Consider the following 18,903-nt stretch of genomic DNA (forward strand, 5'->3'; position numbering starts at 1 on the left):
AAAAAATATTCTATTATCACACCATTAAGCCTTGTTTCCATGATTATGAAAAACTAAATATGCTGACCAAGGCAGTAATTTATTTTATTAAAAACCAACTAAACGTAACGTTTCAACCTTCTAGCAAGGTCTTCTTCAGACTCAAATTCAGTACAAATTTGTACTTGATACAGAGTATGAAGAAGACCTTGCTAGAAGGTTGAAACGTTACGTTTAGTTTAGGTTTTTAATAAAATAAATTACTCCCTTCGTCAGCATATTTAGTTTTTCTATTATCACAAAAATATAAAACTAAATAAATTCCATGGAGTTTAACGTTATAATTTTAACTTGAAGCATCCTGGACATATAAACACTATCCCCCAGTGCTATTGTAAAATATTACTGCAACAAAGTATCGTAACATTCATTCGTTACTCTTGCCACACAATTAGGTTCTGAAAAATCATAATTAACATTTTTCATCATAATTGACAAATTTCAGAAAATCCTTCATATCTTTCACTTTTACTTGTATTGAACCTACTTACCACTCTTGGAAGGGTTCTTTTCTCCATATCTATGAATGCCATGTACAGCTAACACTAAAGATAATGGATAATTCGCCTACTATTTATTTTGCCGTTGCGTGTACAGTGTCTCTCTAAAGTTAGAGAGTTAGCGTGTAGAGTTAGGCTCAATTTCAGGGTTGCCACATGCACAATAGATATTTATGAAATACGCGAAAGAAATAAAAGCAAATATTATTGTATAAAATTATAAAAATATCACTATTACATCGCAAATGACAAAATTCTTTCTGATAGAAAAAAAATAGGTTTTCTAGTATTTCATCGCTGATGAGTATACAGAAATGAAAAGAGGCGAGTTGAAACGCAAGGTGATAAAAGAGAGGAGAGCAGAGAAAAGGGAAGAGGAAAAGTAAATGAGGGAAGAAAATAGACGACAGAAGTGGATAGAAGTAATTAGAAGAAAGGAAAAATATTCGAGGAGAGATGAGGAAAATGGAGCAAGAGGAGATACGAGGAGGAAAACTAGATGAGAGAAGAGGAGGATGAGAGAGTAGAGGAGTCGACGAGACGAGGGGAGTGAAGAGTAGAGCAAAAGAGAGAAAAAGAGAAGAACGATAAGAAAAGTACAGTGGAGTCGAAAATCTAAGACAGGAGAGGAGATAAAATGCGTGGAGAAGAGTGGGTTGGAGAAAAGATGCGAGAATAGTAGGGAAGGTGATACGAGATAGAAGCAGAGGAGAAGGAGGGGAGAAAGAACAGAAGGGACTAGAGACGAAAGGAAAGAGGCAGTTGCAGAAAATATCGTCTCTGCGTCAAGAATTGATGCATTGATCAAATTATCGACATGAAACCTTCAATAAAATTTTGAAATGAATTGGAGAATGTATTAGATCGGTGCGAAATGCCTTTTGGCTGAGTTCAGAGCGAAATAAAATTTTCCACGTTAAGATCTTTGATTTTACCTGCGATTATATCACTAAAAACATGAATGTAATTTTAATATATATAAGAATTATCCAATTTTTCTCCACTTCTCGGTTCGTTGATATAGAGATTTTGTAATTTAATATTTCCCCACCCCATCGTTAATTCCAAACTGAATCATTCTGTTTCACACGGCGTGGACAATGAACACAATGGGATATGTCTAAAACGTACGAAAATTTTCTGCCACCGGAGGGGTTTGAACCTACGACAATCAGGTTGACAATCCTTAACGGTAACCATTAGGTACCCTACAAGCTGTCGCTCCTGAAAACACGTAGGAGCAGCTGACCAACGTGAAATGTAGATGTAACTCTCCTCCTACATGTAACATGCAAAGAATACTCGTTTGTAACAAAGAAAAAGAAGGTAGTACGATTAATGGAGAATTGCACATGAAAACTTTTCAGTCGATATTTGAGTGGGGAAATGGGTAAAATTAGTATGTCCTGAATTGCCACAAATATAAATAGTTATTTCATTAATATTTGTCAATGTCTTTGAAGCAGTACACAATTATCGTTAGAGGATCACAATTCACGATCTTATACATGAAAATATCCCTTTGAACGTGTCAATTTATTTTTTTAATAAATTCCAGATGCAGAAAATGTAGCCACTATTCACTGCTATTACAAATAATGCCACAATTCTCTTGATTAATAAAAGGATAATTGAAAAAAAAACTTCGTGAGGAGGATCGAACCTGAGACCGCTAGCAGCCCAATCAAGAACTCTAACCACTACACCATGCCTTTACCTTCCGTTAAAACAACAATTTTTAAGTATTCTGTCCCTACAATATTGTAAATGTCGATTGTAACACGCAGTTGAACTTTTACTCTATAGTTTTGAATTGCTTTCTTGTAGTATAGCAGCAATCTTCGAGAAATAAATTATACGGTATAACGCAATTCATTCTCCTGGTACAGAATTCGCATTGAATCTGCATCTCTCCAAACTTGTTTTTTCTAGATCACCTATTTAATTTAATCAACATTAATGCTGCGGTAAACAATGGGAAGGCGGACTGGTGACTGTATTCTTGTCCGCCTAGCCTTTGTCTATACATTAGCCGCTTAAAACGAACCAATAACTTTTAGTTAATTCTCATTGTTCACATGCTCATTGAACACTGGCGTACGTAGAGGGCTGGCTGATGGGGTTACAGCCCCTACCGAAATTGAGAAAATCAGAATTTTCAAATAAAAATCCGTTAAGAACTTTAAAAAATCAAAATGTGTAAATGCGAAACCTCTTTTAAAGTCAGTCCCGATTACCATTTTTGTCTTTGAATACAATTTTAATAGACTGAAAAGCTCCAAAAATACGAAATATTTTATTATGCATCCTGCCCTCCAAAACGAAGGCATATGCTATCCACATTTACTATCCCAGCCAGTGTATTCAACATTGTTGCAACTGAGATACAAAACAAGTTCTCTTTCTTTTAAATCATAGTTGCCCTCATATTTCATTTTCAAGGCTTTCTCTCTGAAAGACGAATGTGTTTGGAATGCTGTGCTTTTCTCCGTGCTGCATGGAAATAATAATTCAAATTATTATTTTTATTAGTAGTAGTAGTAGTAGTAGTAGTAGTAGTAGTAATAGTATTGTCCCAGATCGTTGACTGTGGTAAATTGGTCATTTTTTTTTCACAGCATTTTTCATAACATTTCACAAGCTCAAGGGGGAGGTTTAAACCCCGTAGCCCCCCTTGCGTACGCCACTGGCAGTGATTAACCTCAAGAGACGGAAAAGTTATATTAAACAACCAAAATGTAATACAATACAACTGACTGGGGTGCCAACAGAAACCCTTACAAAAACAGAAATATGTATATTAACAATGATTTATTCTTATCTATCAACAATACTGAATACATTTTTCACCACCATGGCACGGACTAGATTCTTGCTATTGTATATGCACCATTGGTTCCTTCATAGAAATTGAAACCATTACAAAATATTTACAATAAGCTAATTCACAAGGATTTTGTGGCATTTTGAAAATTATGAATATCATAACATTTAAAAAGATTAATAATTTTGGATGCAAATTATATTTGATACATTCACACACATGCACACACAAACTTGTTTGATATATTCAAAATAGACTAGGATTCGTATACGTTCTGCACTATGCAGTACGATACAGAGAATTGTTTAGATTATTAACAATATGTTGCTGGCAACTCTGACGTACTTTCAGGCGAGATATACACGAAACATTAATACGAAGTATCATACTACAAGTATATGCAACTTGTGCACAGTTTATGAAGTTTGTACTTTATTGAGTATTTTTAACTCGCAAAACATTATTCGCTCATCTGAGTCTTCCCGTTACATGTATAATGAAATTATTATACAAAAGCTTATATTCTATTCTATTGCAAATAAACATGCAAAATACTGAGGTACAACTCAAAATAACAACAAAATGTAAACAAATTAATCTTACATAAATATTAACAATATTATAGATTGTTAAATTTGGTAGAAGTACAAACAATACGGTATATTTTGCAATAAAATATAATACAATCTTATTCTCTAATAAAATTTAGAACTTGGCGGATCTTATTTATGTTCATTTCAATCTGAATGTTACACAAAAACTTCAGAAAACAAAAGCTAATACTTTATCAACACAAAATGTCTAAATGCGAAATACCTACTAATCTTAATGTTACAATTAGCACTCCTATCGAAATTTCACGAACATCAGTTATATCAACAGTAAGTAAAGAATAGTTCATCAAGACTAAAAATGTCAAAAATTCTCTCATCTACAAAATATCAAAATTGCTCCATACTATAGAAATGTTCCTTAAAATCAAAAACAAGATTTAACAACTTCAGTTGAGCAAATACTATCCAAATCCTTGCTTTGAGGATTACTATACTTCTTTACTTTAACTGGGGTTCGCCACACAGAATATAATGCACCATCTAAAATTAACAGAACATTACTTTGTGCTTACACCTTCATAATGCAGAGGCAAACAACATTTGGAAGACAATGTAATTAATTTATATATTATAGCTGCAATGAATCTTGTCCTTGCAGTAATTATAACCTCCATTTCACAAACTGGTAACTTCTATCGAGCAATAATATTTCGTTGATATGACTAAGGCTCCTTTGAAGAGCGACCGTATTCATGAATTTGTGAATACGTTGTAGAAGAACTACAAATCAAAATCTACCTTATCCACTGAGTCACCTAGAAACACTGATTTTTGTCAAGCTCATGGACGAAAGGTTTTTCTACAACTTGTACGTTGCGGAAAGCAGTCAACATTTGCAACATAAGATGTTATGGTGCTTCAAGCAGCATTGTCTAAATCCCCATTGGGAGTCTGCAGAAAGCCTTGGTTCTTGGACCCTCCGTTCATCACTGGTGGGGACGATTCTCTCTCGTCGGGTTTCTGGCAGGTTATTAGTTCGATTCCCTCGTATCCCCCTTTTCCGACTCTACTCCTGTCACCTAGCTGTATCTCGTTGCTGTAGCGGTTGACGTCGCTGCAGGTCAGAATCTTCACGACAGTTGTTCTGATGTCTTCGCTGAGACACAGGCACACCAGAGGTGTGACGGCGACACTAGAGTTGAGGATCACCTCGGACACCGTATTGACGAGCACGAAGGTGTCCCAGCTGAAACTGTGAGTGACGGACATCGAGGGAAACGCATGGTTCATCCACACAAGATATATAGGTATTCTGCAGAGTATGTGAGTCACGGAAAGCGCCACCACGAGCTTCGTGGCGCGTTTATCAGTCTCCTCCTCATAGGGGGAGCAGCTCACCATGCGCTTGGGGGCACAGAACTTGTCCAGGAGATACAAGAAGAAAACTACAACGACGAGGGATACCGGAAGCGCAAATCCAATGACGAAGGTGTAGAGATAAAGGTTCCGGTCGTTGGACCAATCAGTGATGCAGAACGCTCCGCTTAAGTCTAGCTTCGTGAAGGCGAGGTACGGAGCGATGAATACGGCGCTCAGCACCCATCCAACGCAGGACACTATCACAGGGATGCGGGACATGGGAATCTTTGAGAAAGAGATCGGCCAACGATCGTTGACGAGTCTGGTGACACACAGGATGACCACGAACACGCTGGACGTGATAAGGAAGATCCCCCACACCGTGGAGTCGACGACGCAGCCGAACATCCCGAATTGCCAGCTCCTGGCGGAGATGCTGTAGACGTGGAGGAAAAGCCTGACGATGCAGCAGAGGTGAGTGACGGCCAGGCTCAGGATGAAGAGGTTGGTGAAGGAGCGGAGGCGGAAGTTGCGAACGATGGCGGCCACCACGAGCACGTTCCCCAGGAGGCCGATTCCGCCAATCACGGAGAGTGTTACGATGTTGAACTTCCGGACGAAGTCCATGATGTGCACTGCATTTGGGTCCATCCTGTCTTCAGTTACGTTTCTCCCTCATGTCAGTCTGCAAGCACGATAAAAATAGGCGGGTGAGAAGCAAAGGAAAAAGGCAAGATACATTATTGCCAATATATTTAATGTAATTCATATAATTGCTTTTGCTATGATTGTATTATATTCTACTGTAGTCACCGGCAATAAAAATGGGACACCTACATTCTGAAATACCACCTTCCCTGCAAGGCGTTCTGTGTTGCCTAACTATACGGCGATAAGTGAATTTTAATAGCAAATTTAAACGGCAACTTCTACTACAGCCGTAGAGTTAGGCAACACACAACACCTTGCAGGGAAGGTAGTATTTCAGGATCTGTGTCCCATTTTTATTGCCGGTGACTGTACATACGATTACCACATATTTGTTCCGGACATATTCTAAATTTTACTCTTCATGTCCGGCATCCGGGAGGATTTGGGAAAAAAACAACCTAAATGTCCTATATTTTGAACATCACATAATTTGCATTACGAAAATAAGTATTGCTATTGTAGAAATAACAGAAGTATGAACGAAAACACGTGTAGTAGGTGTTACTGTAATTTTGTCGTAAGAATTAATTTAAAAAATACTTTCAACTGAGAGTAGCAAATGCGCTGCCGAAAATGTATAGTTGCACCTGGATGGTCAAAATTTGAACAATCTTATCGTCAGCATTCGCCTCCTCGTGGTTTCCATAGCCTCTATACCAAGTTCCAGTGCAATCCGTTGCTTCGAAAGGGGAGAAATTGAATTGTGACCACCTGGTATTAATCTAGTAACTCAGTATCTCTGAACAGCAGGACAGTAATAATTAAAAATTAAAAATTGGGAGGGGGGGCAGGTAAAGGCTTTGCAAAGTAAATTACACCCGTAACTATTTTGGCATCATCTTGCAAAGATGATGACCACTAGGTTGTTTGGTGTTTTAAGTTTGAGGGACGGACATGCAGAGTAAACCCGCACGTCTTCACTTCAATTCGCTGAAGATGTTAGCCCTCGAAGGCTCTGATTTATATCCGTAACTAACGCGGTTGATATCTCGACAAATGTCACCATTCGTCGCCAGAAAAGCTTCAAGAACAACCACAAAGGATTGCGTTTGTACCTTCAAGACTGTATTATGCTACCATTTTTTCATTACCCCAATATGCCTATATCTTCTTTTAGGGTAACTGAACCAGGGGTAGAGTCATAAGCAGCATCATTTCCATGAAGGGGGATTCTTAGAACAATCTGTAAAGAAAATCCCTATGCTGTATCTGCAAAGTGAAAGCCAAACACTTTCGTATACGTGTTGTATCAAGAGTAGCACGTGTGTTTCCTAAACAATGCGCATAGCTTAATTAGCGCATTACCTTCAGCGGTTGCTCAATCAACATACTTCAATGTCACGACGTTCCGAAAAGTTGTTGCGGACCACAATGAACGAGCAGGCCTTGTCCTTGGCAAGGCGATTGCGATATAAGAGGTCCGTATACCTCGCACTTACTTTCGTTTACCCTTCCTGAAGTTTCGTCACATTTTCTGTGCAGCAAGAACGGGTTTCGCATTCAGGAAATCGCGAATAAATGCGCATAAATTCTCCTATTGAAAAGATGGGGAAGACAGCACATGAGATTTAGAATTCGTGCTTCTAAATTACGGTCGCCCACTGAAACAGCAAATACCAGGAAGCACTCTTATTGGCAACTCATCCTGTTCACAGGTGCGTCACCCAACAAAGCACCTTGAGTTTTGAGGAATAGTTTTATGGACGGATGGTACCGAAATAAGTCCTGGTCTCGTCTCGAGATGAGACAGAGACTCTTTGATATGATATTTACGAATTTACCTAAACCAAATTTACTTTTCAGAAATATGAAGCTTACATCCATCCAATATCTATACACAACTCATATCTTGTTTGTAGTAAATGCGAAGTCAATAAGTTAGTGCCAATTGTAACCCTGTGCATTGCACACATATTCAGAATAAACTTTCGTGTTTCGAGGGCTCGTAGCGTCAAAATGAGGCATCAAACAAAAATATATGTCAAAAGAAGTCGTTTTACTAATTACTCATGTACGTTGTGGCAGCTTGCACGGTGATATACTGTTTTTTTTTTTTATCCTACACATTTCTAGGTGAGAACAGGCGAATGTTAATTATAATTAATATACAGAGACGAGACCAATAACGAGACAGACATTTACAACTCAAGACGAACCCAATATATTCAAGTCTTCTTCCGATATCATCCCTATAGTTCGTTTCTAGTTGGATGAGAGAGCAGGTAAGGAAATGAAAGCCAGCAGCCGAATTCCGTAGTGTAGTGGCTATAGAAACGCGTTGCGACCCCTGAGATCTTGAGTGATTCCCCAGCAGTGTTTGTTAATTTGCGGCTGTTATGAGGATGTATCTATTCTTCTCTAATAGGTTCGGTGGCTGAGCGAGTTGAGCGGTTGATTTATGATCTAACCTGGAATTCCCTCAGTTCTCAGGCATGCGAGCGGAAAGACCTTCGCACTGACTACAATTGCAAAGGCTATTCTTCTTCAGGTATACACAAACTCAGACTTGGAAATATATGTAAATCAGCAATGGGTCTTTGTAAAATACAGCATACTTGTGCAACCCTACACAGGGAAATCCACTAGATAAAAAAAAGGTTTTCACTGATTCTCTTTGCAGTTAGAAAGGTTATGTACAATGCAGAACTAAGAAGGTTAAGCTGGATTAAGTAGCTGATATAGGTTAAATATAGTGATTGTTAGTTTTGCATCAAAGATCACTCCCTCTTTTTTGATTGATTGATTGAATTAAAATTGTTGGGTGCGTCTGTACATTAGGCCAATTTGAACCCTTCAATGTATGCGGGGAAATAACCCCGAATATAAAATTCTTACTTAAAAATTTAAAACAAGGGGGGAGGGTGTAAAAAGCTACTTCGGAAAATTAAAAGAGTGCCAGGTTGTAAAAGGAGATGCACAAGACAAACGCATTACATTATTTTCAAATTATACCACAATATCTTGCACAGTGACGTGAGAATTTGGGTAATGGGACAAAAAGACGTTGGGAGTTATTCTCCTATTTCAATTTTATTTATTCCACGTCGGTGTTATGCCTCTTGGATTAATCGCGATGGTGAGGATGGACTGATGAAATGGATGAAGGGACAAACGCAGAGATACATCCATGTATTAACCAGAGTTCGAAGCTAGGATCTGACATCGTAGCGCGTAACACTAACAACTCTGCCACGGAGGTCGACAAAAGGTAAATCTCACTTTGAACTTATAGCTAAATCACTGAGAGAGAGAGAGAGAGAGAGAGAGAGAGAGAGAGAGAGAGAGAGAGAGAGAGAGAGACACATCTTGTTCCATGGATTTTCTTATTTCTATCCAAATTATTCATGAAAAATATCCAGAAATTACTTATTTTAGGCCAGTTGAAGTCCCAATGCGAACATGAGAATATATTTTTTATCTTGTTAATTTCTAATAAATGTATATTCAAAATTGTTTTCTTATCCGCAAAATAATAATCAAAAAAGTCCATAAAACGTCCCACTTACATTCGAAATATGTACTGGTCTCCAAACCATATCCAAAAATGATTCACAAACATCCATGGCATACTTGAAGGAAGATATATGCTGGATGGACAAGGGACAGACACTCTGTGGATAATGCTATATATCTGTTAGGCGGCACTTTGGTATATTGTGCAACGTGCGAGTTTATCTATGCATAGATGCTAATTAGAGAAAACCCGCGAGCTCCATGACATCCAAGATATAATTATCTATTTTGCGCAACAGACAAGACCAATCTAATCACTGCGAAGTACGTAATTCTTGGCAAGGTAAGAGCCGCTGTGACGCACCTGCGAACACAACTTGGGGAGTGTTTTGGCACGTGACGCCCTCTGAAGGTAAGAGGTGCCAAAGGAAGCACAAATAGCCCTCAACCTCCACAAAGGCTAAGGACCGTTTTAGAATGAAGAATTTGACGCTGGCATTTTTGTCTCGCTGAAATTGACACAGTGTAAAGTGAAAACTCGTGTCATTCCTAACACTGTCGCATGTTTCATAGCATTCAAACGTTTCTGCGAATTATCTACAGACAAATCCTGGCCTAAAGTTTAAAATGGGGTACTTCTTTTATTGGCTCTCAGCATTCAGTGACAAGAGCTTTTGCCACGGGTACTACAGCCGTTTCCAATATCTTACAATGCGTTAAAGTCTTATCCGAACCACTATAATGCCATATGGTAGTTCTTCAATACAACATTACGTATTTCTCGTTTAATCAATCAGAGCCTACCTCTGTATCGCTGTAATTGAAACTTATCATCAGTTCACATAAACAAAAATTAATCACCATTCAAGAGTGGAAAAACTTATGGATAAGTGAACGAAGAATGCAATTTATTTTGAATTTGAATTTAAAATTTTGGGTGCGTCAGCACTTAGGCTATTCTGCACCCGTCACATTATACGGGGGCCAGCCCCTTACCATTACAAATAACAACTCGAACGTTGCATAACTAAAAATCTTAAAATTTTCTGACTTCTATTAAAAGCTGAGGCTGTAAACGGACACTCGGCACACACAAGGACAAAAAACAGGACAACACACACAAAATTATACTGGCTATAGTGCCAGTCGCCAGAGCCTCGTTCGTCTGCAAAATGCAGTCCAGGGTGTACTGCGTGGAAGTGAGGTTGACTTTTGGGCAACTACGTGGAAGGTACCCCTTACACCCCGAATGCAATTTATTCTTCTTTATAATATATGCTTCATAGCATTAGAATGAACAGCAATATAATTTTCCAATAAAATTGAGAGAGTGATATGGAATTTTTGCACGACTTTAATGCAAGCTTACAATTTGGCACTAATCGAATCCTACAAAAACTGATGAATCAAGGTTTGGAACCATTTTCTTCTTTCTTTCTTTAAGGAAACCATACCACAATACTTGGTAGTTGGAGTGGTTAGCACAGCGCTCCACGAAATCGAATCCCGGCCTGCCCCTCCATCAATTTAATCATGTCAGTCATCTAATCGTTGCAATTAGCCAAAAATCGGTAGAAAACCGACGCTAAATAATTTCTTTGGTGGGCAGTCCCATCCCGAAAAATAAAAGTTGCAATGATATCTTAATACCGCTTTTAAGACATTTTATGTTACGTATGCAGAACACGTGTGAAGTACCTGACAAGTAAACACGGATGAAAATCACTGTCCTGTAATGCTCGGATGCGTCGAAGCTCGCCCAAGTGACTTTCGTATGGAGACATCGTGGCGCTACTATAGAAAGCAATTCGCATTGGTGTGAACTGGGCATAACTGGCACTTAATTAACCTGTCCTTTATGCAATGGACTGTAAATTCATCGGCGACACTGCTAACAGGAATGCTTGCTGGGAAAAGTAAATTACCACTTGGTGGTTGCTGCTGCGATTAGCAGATCAGTGTCAAGTTGAGTGGAGAACGAGTTTCTGCTCCCACGAAGTGCAATCCATCGGTGGATCAGAACAAACAAATCCAGTTTTCAAATGGAAATTTGATTGGAAACACAGATTGATATCAGAAAGAAAACCTGACCGTCATTAACTTGAAGTAGGTTATAAAAGATATTACATGTAAGGGCTTACGTAATAGTATATTGACACTATCTTATCCTGTCAAGAAATTCTCTTAATCGTTTCACCTACTTAATGCCTACAATCAATTCAACTGAACAGGCGATATTTTGTGTCTTCTTTTACTATTTCTGTATATTTCCACTTTCCTTGTTCTCGTGGTACACTCTTTAGCAAGGTTTTGTAGTACTAAATACTTAAAATTTAGTTTCAAAAATACAAATTCTCTTAACATCTCGTAAGAAAGGCATTTTCCTTCAACGAAGGAACGAATGCGATTCAACAATATGTTCGTATGTTGTGCCGAAGTTCAATAGTCTCCTCTTGCACACCTGGACATCATAACTTATCAACACATTTTGAGCATAACCCCCCCCTTTTTTTCATTTAACGTCGTTTCTCTATGTGTTAATCCAGAGGTTCTATACAAAACTATCCATGTCTTAACCGGGACTAGAACTCAGGACCCCTCTCTTTAAATAGGGTCCTGGGATCGAAATCCCAAGTAGTGGACCTTTGTACGAGACCTTGTGATTTCATCAATTAGATAAGACATATTTTTTGTGGTTTGGCTCCCAATTCTTGAAAATTCTTTAAAGCAATCCAATTCGGCATTTTAACCAGACACCAAATGCTGAACCTGTGGCTATATTTGTCATTGCCTTCAATACAATACACACGAAACGATGCGTAAAATTATCATGACTTCGTACCATGTATGTTAAAACTTGCACAATAGCGTCGATCATTGCAGCTTGGTATCGGTTAATAACTGTTATGGTAATAGAATTGCAGTAGAAATATTCATAGTCGTGGTATGGTAGTTTCATTGTCTTCTTTAGTCCGCCTCCCCTTTCCGCTAACACCATTCATAAGCTTTGAGATTCAGTGACGATGCAAGAAAAATGAGTGGGAAGGAAGAGAGGGCGTGTATATTTTCTGGTGTCAGTCTCATTTGATACACTACTAAATACCATACAAAAGACGCATACTTAGGCTAAAATAGCATTTAAGTTGCATTTTTTTGTTTTACTGGAAGGAAGTAGATTGCCCGGGCGACCGGAGGGGCCCCTCTGTTGCAATTAAACTAAGGCAGCAGAATAATGACGTCAAGAAACAGCTGAATAGAAAAATACCAGCATCACTGTAGTAGCGTCCTCTTCCAAGTAGATACGAGGAAAAGAAAAGCGGCCTAGATTCATGAATGCATGTACAACTCTGAGCTCTGTCAGATACATGGCAGAGAACGCACCATTAGTGGTGAACTCTATTGTTTGTTTATGTCCTAGCAGAACTCTATCAAAATATTTGTTCGAGTTGACGGAAGCATGAAAAATCCTTGCTATATTGCAATTCTGGTCTGAGGTAACTTACTTCCGTTTTATTTCCCACGTAAATTATCATCTCAACGGTGAAGTTTTACGTTCTCTGCTCGACACGCACTCGACGGGGCTATAACGGGACTCCAACACACTTCACCTGCTTCCACTACACCGAATGACGTCCCAATAAGTGGCTCACATGGTTTTGAGAAGATTCTCTAAATTTTAGACTGAATGTTCAATCTCGTTAATAGATTCTATGAAATGATTGTCAATCTAACTAGAGAACACTTTTGATAGATTTTTCCATAATATGGGTAGTATTCTAGAGGTTGTTTTTAAAATCTGATCATTAGAATAAAGATTGAAGACGTGGCAAATGATAAAAGGATTATTGAATGCTAGTGAAGTTACACAAGAAATATATTTTTGTTTGTCTGGTACGAGCACTGATCTTTATTGTATTAGTGCGTTGTATCTTTAAATTACAGATGAATAAACAGATCAGCAGAATTCTCTAGTTTTCTCTGCTTTACAAGTTAGGGTAATTTCACACCGAAGCGACGCGCGTCACTCATCGAAACTGGACTTACAGTTTAAAGCGAAATCCGAATCATCGTACCATTTGATGTCACCAGGTATCGAATCCAGAAATCCTTGATTACAAGACGACTGTATTACCAATACGTCATCAGTGAAGCCAGAGAGACAATTCTGGACTCCTCGATGGCGTAGTGATAACGCGTCGTATTGTAATAAAGCGGTCCTAACGGTAGATGAAGTCTCGAGTAGCCTATCTGTTCATAAAATGGACTTAAACCAGACTCAAAGTTCTCTCCAAATGTTATTCTCAACAATTGCATCTAGACTAATAAACTGAAGGTAATAAGAAAGAGTTGGACAAAAAGAAACGCTTGCTTCTTGCTCTAGGAATGATTGATTAACTATTATACTTTGGATCCCTACACGACCATTATTGAGAGATTGATTTTTAAAACAAACACGTCACCACGCTACACAGGGACGAAAAGGACAACCCCGTTACTTTTAAATACAGTATTATAAAATAAAGGAATATAAAGAATTTGTCATGTTGTGGGAAATATAAACGACACAAAACTGGAAACTATCACATTCGAATATCCTGGTTGCCAATCTAGACGTCACAGTTTCGCTAAATAGCAATCAAGAAATTTTTAATTGGGTCACTCCAAGTCTATTAATGGGGTATGCTAGAGAGTAATGCACAGGCCTATTTCGTTTTTGACGAAAACACGAAATGTGAAATAACATCCTGTAATGCATTTTGCTACCCTAATTTGCCACGAAATGATGCGAAATGAACTGCAAAAAGCGAAATATACTCAAACACGAAATTTAGAGTTTATTTACCCACGCGACACTTTTTTAAAAATTATGCTGCGAGTTATGCATTTCACGGAAAATTGATTAATTTTGTTGTAAATATTTGTAAAATGGACGCCTTGATACAAGAGTAAACTTAATACTCTGGTAACTACATAAATACGATTAGAAGGGTTATGTTTATTTTGTGTAAAAGTGTAGTTTTTAAATCAAATTTAGGATTATATTCACAAAATTTTTAAAATGTGTATTTCAAAATGTAATTTTATATACAGCTTTTGATCATATTTTTCAACACATATTTTTCAAAAAAAAAATTGTACCGGTTTTGAACCCGAAATTGCCTGTTTATGTACAGGAATGTTGCTTTCTTATTTACTAAAAATATAGGTATACATTTTTATACTTCGCCAGTCTCAAAAGGTGCCACAAGATCTTCAGATAAGTCAAGAGTGGGGCAGGGAGAGGTCAGCTGTCCTGAATTAGTGCACGAGTACTGGTGATCGATATCTCGCGTGCAACCCAGGTCGTTGAAAACTAGGCAATTCCTCATACATATAAACGGCTTATTGATTTGCCTGGTTACTTGCGACTGACATACACATGCAATTTGACAAGTTTAATTTCGGCATGCATCCCCGATGACGTAGTGACCAGAGTTGTGCAATTACACGTAAAAAAGGTTTTCTACACGACGCGTAAAATACGTAAAAACTAGAACCAAACATAAAAATTAAAAGAAAACATTTTTTTGCGATGGTTATTGTTATATATGGCAATTGGCAGTGGCAGAAACAAAAGGAAAAAAAACTTTCCTTCCAAATTTGTATGTGCTCTTTTATTGGAATTTTACAAACTGCCATATTCACATTCACATCATAATTAGCCAGAGAAAGTCATTTGAAGCTGTTATATTCACATTCACATCATAATTAGCCAGAGAAAGTCATTTGAAGCTGTTACTAAAACTTTGAAATCCAATCCAAACACATTGTCGTTAATCGTTATGTTATACAGACTACAGAATAGCAGTGCAAAAAGTATATATAAAAAACAGGTTTCTCAATTTTTTAAAATGTGTTAGTGAGGGTGAGAGCGTACGGCGGCTGTATAAACAATCTTCAGAAATAAAATTATTTCTTTACATCTGCGTAAAAAGCTGGTTTTCTACGCAAAGTAGATTACTAGTAAATTACGCGTAACTTACGTAAAAAAACGTAACGAGTAAATTACCTTGCCAACCCTGAACGCTGTCGTCGTGCAATCAAGGGGTCCCGGGATCGATATCCGGTTGATGGACATTGGTCCGGATCCCACTTTAAACTGTAGATCCAGTCTCGATTAGCCTATTTGTGCATAAAGTGAACTTCTACAGTTTTAGCTTTGGCGCTTGAAGAGAATGAGAGACACTCCTATTAACGAGTCTGAGTAACTAGAAATTGCTAAGAAAAAGTACGAGAACTTCCCTGGGGAACATCGATACAACAATAAGTGCCGATTAACAGCAAACAAATCAGTTTTGAATGTTAGGTAAACTAAAACTCCATGGTCTGCCAAGCAGCTAGCTTTTCATTGGGTGACGAGTCCCATCGCCGCTATTTTCTGTCTTTCGAGACAGGAGCCCGCCACTTCTTTTCAAGTAACTCCCCAATTCTCCTGGCGATGCTGGGTCAACACCGAAATTTTAGAGGTTATCACCGGGAATCTAATCCGGGATCGATCGCAGGAAAGCACTAATGATTTGGCTGAGCGGGAGTAAGTTTTAAGTGAAGCATTTCTCCCATTATTCCTACGCATTACCTTCAATAATTCGTGCAGGACACCTGATTTGTAGTCATATGAAGCTGCTGTCATGCAACATTAAAAACAATTTATTGTATTTTGGTCACGTTTCATATTTCCTCTGCCTCTGCATTAAAATCTACGAGAAGGATGGGCGATGAATATATGAAGTGAGGGAACAAAAAAAAAAGAAAAAAAAAAAAGAGTTCATATACTCAGGGTTCGAACCTCAAGACCCCTGGTTTTCTAGCGTGTCAACAACTCCACGAAGGCCGAAATTGATGGCAGTGGATCTCTGCATTGTGCTAATGTTAACTTTGATTTTTTCATTAATAAAATAACTCTCCTTTCTTCCTTTCGTGCTATCCAACGTGTTCAGAGTTACGTTTTGGAAGTTAGAGGTTCTGGTCAAGTATGCCTGTTCTCCGATATTCGTTCAAATCATCACACTAACTACAAGGAAATATGTGGGGCGAGGCAGGCGTGAGGCGTTGGAAATATTTTCTGGGCCAGTTACATTCGAAATACCCCATAAATATCGCACACAAAAAGGTGTGTTTTTACTATAACAGCATTTATTTACACATTTATTGTACTTGCTCACTGAAGGGGGAAAGAATGTCAAGCTGGTCGACCGGACGTCATGACGCGTCGTCGTCGCGAGTAGTCTGTCGCTTTGTATAGTTTAGTCACTTTTCTTCCTCTATCGCGATGATTAATTAGATTAAATTGATGAAAGGACAGTCACAATCGGAAGGAACACGAATGGCCGACAAGGTCGGGGCTCGAACATGTAATCCTCAGCGTGAATCGACCAAACAATGCACGGCCACAGAGACATCTATTGTTACAACAATCACTACGAAGATTGTTAATGAGTAATGCATTGCTTGTCACTAAACGTTCATTCAAAAACATTGAAAGTTGACAATCGCAGTAAATAAACTAAACTATTGTTAAGAAATAGTTGTGGATATTTTGGGCAAACAGCCCAATTTTTCTCAGTCGTAAAACTAAGTGGACAGCGACTAAATTTCCAATACGAAAGCTTGCATCTTTGGCACTTTTCGACTCAACATAAAATTCAAAAAAGTGCTTACTACCAATAAACAAAAAGAGTTTTTGTTTACGGCACCATATAGTTTAACAACAATGTCCTATACGCTATATTAGTTAAGTTACCGTTCACATGCACACAAAAAACTAAGGCCAATTACAATTCCGTATATCTAGAACTCAATTTGTTTCTTGTGAAACGGTTATCAAGTAAAAATACGTAGAGCAACTCTTTACCAGGTGAAAAGTGTAACAATACTTCATTCAGTTCTATTCACGATAAATTCATTGATATTATAAAATTAACGCAATAAAAACTTACCGATCATGCTACACAACGATGACAACAATACAACACTCTCTTCAGCATTGCACACGCAGAGAGCATTACCTACGTAGCGCTCCACATTTCACTCACTTTTTTAAGCAGACCTACTTGCACGTTGCTTTTACCTTGGCTGCACGCCGACTGCTCGAAACAAGCCAATGACGGCGGAGCACCAAGCACACAGGTCTGCGAGGCTTGCGTGTTTTGTTTGTGTCTAACCTGGAGCAAACCGCCTCCGTGTTTTAGAGTCGGCGCTGAGTTTCAGACGGCGACCTCTGGCTAAGTTGTCGAGACTACCACTGCATAATACAACGCATTACTCATTGCGCAATTATGAACGGTTGAATGAATCGTATTTGTAAGCTGACAAATCGAACGCGAAATATAACGACACGTGAAAAACCACAGCGTTACGTTCTGTAAGTTGCATAAAACGCCCTGTCCTCCTTCCCCTCACTTTCGCGCATTCAGCAGGTATTGTGCGGTAAATGCAAATCGCGTTCATCTCCTATGCATATTTTTTTGTCCTGTATGTGGCGCTGGCATGATTAGGCTAGTGGTGGTCATGTGTTTTTCTTTCTTTTTTCAACAGTAGACATTTTGCCTACTCGAAACAAGCCAATGAGACGAAGTACCAACTCCACTGGTCTTCGAGGCTCATAAAGCTACCTTGACTCATAGTCAATTTTCTAGAAAAGCTGGGTCTATGAGAGGGTTATGACCAGCTGCCCTGGGCACAATACTGGTGTGCTGTGTGAAGTGACATAATGAACAATAATAAAAAATCAAAAATCAAAAAGCTGCTCCCTTCAGTTAGATATACTGACATCATGTTTACATGTCATCACAAGAAAGAAGTGCTTAAGAGAGAGACTAAAGAAAGATGTGATAGAAGCAGTAGAGAATGTGAGAAAGGAAGATAATTTTAAAGAAGCCACACTTGAGAGAGAAATGGGGAAGCGAGTAAGAAAGAAAGAAATAGGGAAATAAAGATACAGAGAAGCGAGAGAGATATAGAAAATGAAAGATACGGGAGCGAAAGAGAGAAGGAAAGAGAGAGACAGAGGGAAGAGAGTAGAGAGAGAGAAAGAAAGAGAAACAGAAGAGAGAGGTGAGAAAGAAAAAGAATAGAAAAACTAGAGAGAAAGTAAAGAGAATTATACAAGAAAAACAGAAAAAGAGAGAGTAAAGAAATAGCAGAACATCGATAGAAAGAATATGGAAGAAACAGACAAAAAATGGGAGGGATTATATAGAAAATGAAATGATTAAGAAGAGAGATACTACGAGTAATACTCTAAAAGGTCAAAAACTAGGAAGAAGATGCAAGGAAAGAAGGAGACAAAGGAAAAATAAAAGCCAGGGAAGAAGGCAACTTTTACTTCTTCCTCTTTGCTGACGCCCATGAGTTCTTATGATGAACACAATCACAAGTCAACACAACAAACCAAGTTAAAAATACCGGCACCTTTCTTTCTAGA

At 38.3% G+C, this 18,903-nt stretch overlaps 1 protein-coding gene across 1 annotated transcript; it reads right to left on the reverse strand.

Moving 5' to 3' along the window:
• Positions 1-3,333: 3,333 nt before the first annotated feature.
• Positions 3,334-17,711, reverse strand: LOC146004582 (galanin receptor 2b-like). The gene is made up of 2 exons (XM_083143454.1): positions 17,417-17,711; positions 3,334-5,961 (listed from the first exon to the last, which is right to left on the reverse strand). Exon 2 carries the CDS (start codon positions 5,925-5,927, stop codon positions 4,836-4,838), a length of 1,092 nt encoding a protein of 363 aa, XP_082999580.1. The 5' UTR covers positions 5,928-5,961; positions 17,417-17,711; the 3' UTR covers positions 3,334-4,835.
• Between the last annotated feature and the right edge of the window lie 1,192 nt (positions 17,712-18,903).

The sequence above is a fragment of the Lepisma saccharinum genome, chromosome 1 (genome assembly GCF_977018435.1).
Source record: "Lepisma saccharinum chromosome 1, izLepSacc3.1, whole genome shotgun sequence".
In the NCBI taxonomy this organism is placed as follows: domain Eukaryota; kingdom Metazoa; phylum Arthropoda; class Insecta; order Zygentoma; family Lepismatidae; genus Lepisma; species Lepisma saccharinum.

What these genes read in the sequence shown, in the direction of transcription:
- LOC146004582 (XM_083143454.1), bottom strand. Translation starts at nt 5,927, where the DNA reads ATGGACCCAAATGCAGTGCACATCATGGACTTCGTCCGGAAGTTCAAC.